Source organism: Poeciliopsis prolifica, unplaced genomic scaffold (assembly GCF_027474105.1).
Source record: "Poeciliopsis prolifica strain line A6 unplaced genomic scaffold, Auburn_PproV2 SCAFFOLD066, whole genome shotgun sequence".
Lineage (NCBI taxonomy): Eukaryota > Metazoa > Chordata > Actinopteri > Cyprinodontiformes > Poeciliidae > Poeciliopsis > Poeciliopsis prolifica.
The window spans coordinates 2138739-2147500 of NW_026562441.1; the positions used below are offsets into that span (position 1 = coordinate 2138739).

Here is an 8762-nt window from a genome sequence, read left to right on the forward strand (position 1 = left end):
TGGACCGATTTTATCCAGCTGCACATTTAGAATAAACATATTGACTGAAATTCAGTTCTGAGGCTCCAATAATAATAAATGACTAAAAATAGAAAGTATCAACATTAATGCATAGAATATAAAAGATTAATGGAGTTCAATCGTCTCAGGTTGTTTCTAAAGCATCTCTGCAGTTATGATTGGCATATTTCATTAGTCTGAAGAATCTTGGAAATATTTTTGCCTGATGATCTGATGCATTAACGCTCAGCACGTCAGAAACGGGTCAGAAAACATGAGACAGATTTATGTCACAGTGATCATCTAAATCTGACAAGAAGCAAAAACCTGCAACTCTAACAAACTCCAGAACCGCCCCAGAAATCTGAGCAGAACATTCTGGATGTTCGGTTCTGTTTCCTGGGTTTACGGCTCAGCCTGCAGCTGGTTCCGACTCGGCGCTGACGTGGAGTCAGGTGTTGCTGTAATCGTGTCGTCAGGAACATCTGATGAAACATCTGGGTCATGCAAACACTGGATCAGGTGTTGTCAGGTTTATCATCAACACCTGCTCCGGTTCTGCTCCGGTTCTGCTGTGGTTCTGCTCCAGTTCTGCTGTGGTTCTGCTGTGGTTCTGCTCCGGTTCTGCTGTGGTTCTGCTGTGGTTCTGCTCCGGTTCTGCTCCAGTTCTGCTCCGGTTCTGCTGTGGTTCTGCTCCGGTTCTGCTGTGGTTCTGCTGTGGTTCTGCTCCGGTTCTGCTGTGGTTCTGCTGTGGTTCTGCTCCGGTTCTGCTCCAGTTCTGCTCCGGTTCTGCTGTGGTTCTGCTCCGGTTCTGCTGTGGTTCTGCTGTGGTTCTGCTCCGGTTCTGCTCCGGTTCTGCTGTGGTTCTGCTGTGGTTCTGCTCCGGTTCTGCTGTGGTTCTGCTCGTTCCCTCAGACTGTCTCCTGACTCACTTTGTCTCATTTCTCCTCTCAGCTCTGGAGAAGGTCCAGGCCCGGTCGGCGTCCGGCCCGGTGGAGGTGGCCCTGCCGGGTCCGGTGTTTGACCTGAGCTCCCTGGTTCTGTTCGGGGCTCAGGCCGTTCCCGTCCAGCTGAAGATTTTACTGGACCGGCTGTACAGCGTCCTGCCTCCAGAGCAGGTGACCCATGAACCCGGTCTGGGTCTGGTTCTGGTTCTGGTTCTGGTTCTGGGTCTGGTGCTGGTGCTGGTGCTGGGTCTGGTGCTGGTTCTGGGTCTGGTGCTGGTGCTGGTGCTGGGCCTGGTTCTGGTTCTGGGTCTGGTTCTGGTGCTGGTTCTGGTTCTGGGTCTGGTTCTGGGTCTGGTTCTGGGTCTGGGTCTGGTTCTGGTGCTGGTCGGGTTTGATCGTTTGCTTGTTTTGCCTCAGGTGGGCCAGATCCTGACCGGTCTGGGCTGGACTCTGGGTGATTACGTCCGAGGATACATGCTGCAGGTAAACCCAGTGATGGAAACGTTTCTTATTTAACGTCCAGAAGCTGCAGATCCAGAGCATCTTTGATTCATTCACTCAGTGAATGAAAAGAGTTCATCCCAGAAAACAAGAAAATCATCAGGATCCTCCTAAAGGGTATTTTCTATTCATTTAGTTGTCATGAAGAAGGCAAAGCAGTCAGATATTTACTACACATTGTGTGTAAGGTGAGACATATCTTACTGTTGTATAACTAAAAATAAAATCTAAATGATTCTCTGAGCTTCAGCCAATCAGGATCCCACGTCTACAAGCCACAATAAATCTGTGTAAAAAGCAATTAAAGCACAATAATTTATTTACAACTTGATTGTAAGACTCAATTCTTCACAGGAACCGTTGAGCCAGGCATTATGGAGATCATTTCAAGTCAGCAGCGTCTGACAGGCTTCATGTCTGCTGTTCCTGCAGCGTCCTGGTGGGGGCGTGTTGGAGCGCTGGGACACGGCCACGCCCCGAGAGCAGCTGCTGCTCCTCAGACAGTTCCTGCGCTTCGGAGAGACGCGGCCCATCGTGGAGGAGATGATCCTGCAGCAGCTGGAGGGCGAAGCGCTGCAGCCTGCGCTGCGGCCTGAGCTGCTGCCTGAGCTGCGGCCTGAGCTGCGGCCTGCGCTGCAGCCTGCGCTGCGGCCTGAGCTGCGGCCTGAGCTGCGGCCTGCGCTGCAGCCTGCGCTGCGGCCTGAGCTGCGGCCTGAGCTGCGGCCTGAGCTGCGGCCTGAGCTGCGGCCTGCGCTGCAGCCTGAGCTGCGGCCTGAGCTGCGGCCTGAGCTGCAGCCTGAGCTGCGGCCTGAGCTGCGGCTCAACGGTCCGGTGAGAAACGTCCAGTCCGGTTCCAACGACGGAGCGTCTGCTCTGCAGACCTCCCCTCTGAGAGAAAACGTCCCGGCCGGACAGTCGGTCCTCCTGTCTTTCCATTTTCCACAATCGGCCGCCTGCCGTTCAGCCAAGGTGGTGATTCTTGATCCTTGGTGTTTCCGTCATGCAGAGCATCTTTTAGATTTCGCTCCACTTCTTTCTGCAGGGTTTATTTCCTGAGCTGCAAAACGTCCTGCAGGATTTCAGGAAACACAAACTGCTTCGATGTGGGGAGGTCGACTCTGAACGGCAGAGATCAGAACCGGCCTTGTCCATAAAAACCGACCCGGACAACTCAAATCCCTCACAGTGGCAACAGAACCCCGTCCTCCACCAGGACCGGGTTTTCCTCCAGAAGAGAGAGAAAACTGCTTCCTTTTCCTCTTCCTTCAACTTCACACTTCCACCTTCCTCCTCCTCCTCTTCCTCTCGCCTACAACATCCTCAGACCCTTCCCTCCTTCTCCTCCTCTTTCCTAAGACCTCTTCCCTCCTTCTCTTCCCCTCTCCTCCCTGTCCCTGCGCCGTGTTCGTCCCTCCATCCTCTCCCGTCTTCGCTTTGCTCCTTCCCTTCCCTCCTGGCTGCCGGGGGCCGGAAGGGCCGGGTCAGCTGTGGCGTCTGTGGCAAAAGCTTCTACGACAAAGGTGAGCGAACATGACACAACGGGGTCAAAGTTAAGGTCAACTGCATAATGGATGAAAGAGTTTCACTGCTAACAAACGTCACTACAAACATCCACAAACATGAAATCTTTAAAATAACTACAAGATTATTGAACAGAGGCGGTGCTTAGTGCTGTCAATCAAGCACATGCATTCGCTACTAAATGTGATGCCTTACCATCAGTGTCTATGCTAACTAGCATAGCATCCACGACAGACAGTGCTAGCTGCAACGTAGCATAGATAGAGGGATGAGAAGCACCAGAAGTAGGATGATTGACAGCAGAAGAGTCACATATTTTTCTCAGATTGTTTGTCTCGTATCAAACTGTCAACATGGCAACAGTTTTAACAAATATGTAAAGAAACAAAAGTTCTGTGAATATTTAGCAGAACAGGCCAAACTAAATCAAACGTCCTGACGCGACTGTGCTAAGCTAAATAAAATGGCCGATGCTAACAGCGTTTCTTTTCAGGAACCCTGAAGATCCACTACAACGCCGTCCACCTGCAGATCAAACACCGCTGCACCGTTCTGGGCTGCGCCATGGTGTTCAGCTCCCTGCGCAGCCGCAATCGGCACAGCGCCAACCCGAACCCGCGGCTGCACGGCAGCAGAGACGCTGCGCCGCACCCAAACACGCCGCGTGGACAGAGCGGCGTTCACGCTCCGACACAGAGACACAACGATGCCTCTCACAGCGAGACTCAGGAAGCCCCCAAAGCTCCGCCCCTCGTCCCTCCAGCTCCACCCTCAGGAGAAATCCGGCCCTCACTCACCGACCTGCAGGCTGCTCAGCAGTGGTGGCAGGAGAATCAGTCCTTACCACAGAAGAAGAAACCCAGGAAGTCCAGCATGCCGCTGAAAATAGAAAGAGAAACGACTCAAAGCAGCAAACATGAAGGCCAGAGCTGAAGAGCTGAAAGATTGAAATATTGTTTTCACTCATAAAAAGCTTCAGTATGTCGGTTTTAATCCAACCCGGTTTGAAGTTTGTGGTTTTTAAACCAGAGTCGATTAAAAATGCGGAATGGCCCTTTAGCCGTCCCCGAATCAGAAGCTGGACTTGGAACCGGACCGCAGCCAGGTTCTGGAGGCCGGGCCGCAGCCCGGTTCTGGAGGCCGGACCGCAGCCTGGTTCTGGAGGCCGGGCCGCAGCCTGGTTCTGGAAACTGGGCCGCAGCCTGGTTCTGGAAACCGGGCCGCAGCCTGGTTCTGGAGGCCGGGCCGCAGCCTGGTTCTGGAGGCCGGGCCACATCGATGACTCATCGTGGTTCAGGCTGTTCCCTACGCCTCCACAATACGCCATAATTACCTCAAATATGCAGCAAATATGAGGAAGAAGAGCAGAAGAATGAAGGCAGTGAATAAAGCTGGTGATTAACAGGTGCAGCTCCCAGGAACCAGTGAGACTCAGGTTGTTGTTTGGTAACATTTCAACCTGATGCTGAACTGAAATGACCTCAGTAGGACTTTTATAATGTCACTTCAGTTTTTATATCAGCCTGGTTCTGGAGGCCGGGCCGCAGCCCGGTTCTGGAGGCCGGGCCGCAGCCATGCAGGTTTGCTGCTGTCAGCAGCTGTAGCAGCTGGTCGGCGCAGTCCAGGCCCGGGATATATGTTGATGTTTTGCACCACATGACTCCACCCTTACCTCTGTCTTCTCCCAAATAACCAACGCTGACATTAAAAACTAGTTTTCGCAGCGCAAGTCCAAGTTTTTCTCCTCAGCACATTTCTCCACAACCGGTTCTAACCGGTTTGCACGACGGCAAAACGTTGCCCAACGTTGATGAAGCTGGTGTCAGGTTGACTTGGACCCCCTGCTGGAAAACAAAGAGAGAAAGAGAAACCAAGTCCAACGGTCAATAGTTTGTCAATCAATCTTATATCTAAATGAGATTCTGCCTCAGGCCCGGACAGCGCTGGTCCGGACCTGCAGGACGAGCTGGAGCCGCTGCGCTGCATCAGGCCCGGCAGCATGGGCTGGCATTGACCTTTGAACTCTTTAAAGGCTTAATGAGCTGCATTTAATTTCCCTTTGGGATTAATAAAGTGGTTTTGAATTAGAAGTGAATTTGAACAAATCTGCACAGAGCAAGTGTGAATGGTAATCTGGACTGCAGTGAAGTTTCACCAATCAGAAAAAGGTTTCATGAATCCCAAACATGGTTCGAAATATTGTGCAATTAAAGATGTGGAATGGCCCTTTAGCCGTCCCCGAATCAGAAGCTGGACTTGGAACCGACTGCAGCCCGGTTCTGGAGGCCGGGCCACGGCCCGGTTCTGGAGGCCGGGCCGCAGCCTGGTTCTGGAGGCCGGGCTGCGGCCCGGTTCTGGAAACCGGGCCGCAGCCCGGTTCTGGAGACAGAAGGATGGACCTTCATTCCTGACTCAGCAGCAGCAGACGGCCAGACGAGGCTTTTCTGCTTCATGAACATCGTTGAGTTTGTAATACTGACCTCAGAGGCCGTTTCCTCGTCGGCCCGGTTCAGTGGGACGGGTTCTTCTGATCTCTGCTCTTCAGGGTCAGCCGGCGGTTCTGCTGCCTGACCGGGCGGAAGTGATGTCACAAAGGCGTTTGATACGTGGCATTTGAGACTCTGCAACCTGCAGCCTTTAGGCCCACTGGGAAGAGCCCAGTCAGCCCAGTATGTCTCCAGTTAGAGACTGGATTTTACACTGAGGACAGAAGAAACTTGATATAAAAAACTGAAGTGACATTATAAAAGTCCTACTGAGGTCATTTCAGTTCAGCATCAGGTTGAAATGTTACCAAACAACAACCTGAGTCTCACTGGTTCCTGGGAGCTGCACCTGTTAATCACCAGCTTTATTCACTGCCTTCATTCTTCTGCTCTTCTTCCTCATATTTGCTGCATATTTGAGGTAATTATGACGTATTGTGGAGGCGTAGGGAACAGCCTGACCCACATTGGGAAGCCTTGAGTCATCGATGCGGCCGTCGCAGGTTCCATTCCTGGACCAACCCATATTTGCCGCATAACTTCCCCCCTTTCCTGTCATCCTGCTTTTATATTAGAGACACTAGAGCCAACAAAACACCAACTGCAGGAAATATCATAAACATTTGAGACGATGATGCATTTTAGGATCCACTCCTTTTCTAACACATTCCTGGACAATCCTGTAAATGTCCTCTGGTGTCCTGATGGACGTTGAAGCTCAAAACAAATGTTATGTTGTCACCGAGTTATGAGCATCAAATACAATAAAATACTTAATAAACAAACTCTGTATGTCTCCTACAGAGGCGTCTATGTAACATTAAATCATCTGTCCAGTGTTTTTTTCATCTCCTGTTGCATGTTGACAGAGCTGACAGAAACCAAACTGTTTAAATATTTTAACCTCTTTAAATTAATCCGTATTTAATGTGAATTTGATGCGATGCGGCCGTGTTTGATTCCTGCTCATTCTGCATTGGACCTGGTGGTTTTATAAACGTGACTCCATGCAGGTTTGCTGCTGTCAGCAGCTGTAGCAGCTGGTCGGCGCAGTCCAGGCCCGGGATATATGTTGATGTTTTGCACCACATGACTCCACCCTTACCTCTGTCTTCTCCCAAATAACCAACGCTGACATTAAAAACTAGTTTTCGCAGCGCAAGTCCAAGTTTTTCTCCTCAGCACATTTCTCCACAACCGGTTCTAACCGGTTTGCACGACGGCAAAACGTTGCCCAACGTTGATGAAGCTGGTGTCAGGTTGACTTGGACCCCCTGCTGGAAAACAAAGAGAGAAAGAGAAACCAAGTCCAACGGTCAATAGTTTGTCAATCAATCTTATATCTAAATGAGATTCTGCCTCAGGCCCGGACAGCGCTGGTCCGGACCTGCAGGACGAGCTGGAGCCGCTGCGCTGCATCAGGCCCGGCAGCATGGGCTGGCATTGACCTTTGAACTCTTTAAAGGCTTAATGAGCTGCATTTAATTTCCCTTTGGGATTAATAAAGTGGTTTTGAATTAGAAGTGAATTTGAACAAATCTGCACAGAGCAAGTGTGAATGGTAATCTGGACTGCAGTGAAGTTTCACCAATCAGAAAAAGGTTTCATGAATCCCAAACATGGTTCGAAATATTGTGCAATTAAAGATGTGGAATGGCCCTTTAGCCGTCCCCGAATCAGAAGCTGGACTTGGAACCGACTGCAGCCCGGTTCTGGAGGCCGGGCCACGGCCCGGTTCTGGAGGCCGGGCCGCAGCCTGGTTCTGGAGGCCGGGCTGCGGCCCGGTTCTGGAAACCGGGCCGCAGCCCGGTTCTGGAGACAGAAGGATGGATCTTCATTCCTGACTCAGCAGCAGCAGACGGCCAGACGAGGCTTTTCTGCTTCATGAACATCGTTGAGTTTGTAATACTGACCTCAGAGGCCGTTTCCTCGTCGGCCCGGTTCAGTGGGACGGGTTCTTCTGATCTCTGCTCTTCAGGGTCAGCCGGCGGTTCTGCTGCCTGACCGGGCGGAAGTGATGTCACAAAGGCGTTTGATACGTGGCATTTGAGACTCTGCAACCTGCAGCCTTTAGGCCCACTGGGAAGAGCCCAGTCAGCCCAGTATGTCTCCAGTTAGAGACTGGATTTTACACTGAGGACAGAAGAAACTTGATATAAAAACTGAAGTGACATTATAAAAGTCCTACTGAGGTCATTTCAGTTCAGCATCAGGTTGAAATGTTACCAAACAACAACCTGAGTCTCACTGGTTCCTGGGAGCTGCACCTGTTAATCACCAGCTTTATTCACTGCCTTCATTCTTCTGCTCTTCTTCCTCATATTTGCTGCATATTTGAGGTAATTATGACGTATTGTGGAGGCGTAGGGAACACCCTGATCCACATTGGGAAGCCTTGAGTCATCGATGCGGCCGTCGCAGGTTCCATTCCTGGACCAACCCATATTTGCAGCATAACTTCCCCCCTTTTCTGTCTTCCTGCTTTTATATTAGAGACACTAGAGCCAACAAAACACCAACTGCAGGAAATATCATAAACATTTGAGACGATGATGCATTTTAGGATCCACTCCTTTTCTAACACATTCCTGGACAATCCTGTAAATGTCCTCTGGTGTCCTGATGGACGTTGAAGCTCAAAACAAATGTTATGTTGTCACTGAGTTATGAGCATCACTTTTCTGGTTCAGTGACTTTCCTTTGCTGGCGTTCTGCCTCACCATCAGTACAAATGACCTTCCTAAGAACAGAATGAGCCCGAGGCAAATACCTGTCCCAGGTGTTTGGCCAATCATCGCTGTCGCCGCCTCCTCTGCAGGTAGATTTAATCCAGCAGAGACGGACAGACGCAGCAGCAGCAGCATCCGGACGGAGACGCCAAGTCGACCCAACAGCTCCAGAGTCATCACCTTCATCATCATCATCACCTTCATCATCCTCCTGCAGACGGTAAGACCTGCTGGACACAACAAGGTGACGTTTCTCCAGAAAACCAAATTCTCTGAGATTCACAGCAACAGCCACGTAGAAAAAACTGCAAAATTATTACAGCAATTTGCAAAATTAACCATAAATTCTCCAGACAGAAAAAACATTAACAAATGTTTTGTTAATGTTTCAGAAACTTTATGTTGAAAGAAAAAGATTTGGAGAAATTTTACTTCCACTAATTGTAGCAGTTTTACAAAAAAAAATTTTTCATTTTGGTGAAAAATTTCCAGATAACTTTATATTTTGTTGCATCTGATGAAAACATGATTCATGTTTTGATCAGTACTTGAATAAACCTTTCACCAAATGCTTTTCT

At 50.0% G+C, this 8762-nt stretch overlaps 1 protein-coding gene and 1 pseudogene across 1 annotated transcript; both read left to right on the forward strand.

Moving 5' to 3' along the window:
• The first annotated feature begins 382 nt into the window (after positions 1–382).
• LOC129351349 (zinc finger protein basonuclin-2-like) lies at positions 383–4041 on the forward strand. Its single transcript, XM_055020226.1, has 6 exons — positions 383–455; positions 955–1118; positions 1365–1430; positions 1881–2417; positions 2491–2968; positions 3463–4041. Exons 1-6 carry the CDS (start codon positions 383–385, stop codon positions 3900–3902), a joined length of 1758 nt encoding a protein of 585 aa, XP_054876201.1. The 3' UTR covers positions 3903–4041.
• Positions 4042–8357: 4316 nt separating this feature from the next.
• The window catches only part of LOC129351350 (uromodulin-like), a 10177-nt pseudogene continuing 9772 nt past the window's right edge, over positions 8358–8762 (forward strand).

What these genes read in the sequence shown, in the direction of transcription:
- LOC129351349 (XM_055020226.1), top strand. Translation starts at nt 383, where the DNA reads ATGTTCGGTTCTGTTTCCTGGGTTTACGGCTCAGCCTGCAGCTGGTTC. An exon ending in CGGCGCTGACGTGGAGTCAG is followed by an intron (nt 456 to 954) that starts GTGTTGCTGTAA and finishes TTCTCCTCTCAG; the next exon opens with CTCTGGAGAAGGTCCAGGCC. An exon ending in GCGTCCTGCCTCCAGAGCAG is followed by an intron (nt 1,119 to 1,364) that starts GTGACCCATGAA and finishes GTTTTGCCTCAG; the next exon opens with GTGGGCCAGATCCTGACCGG.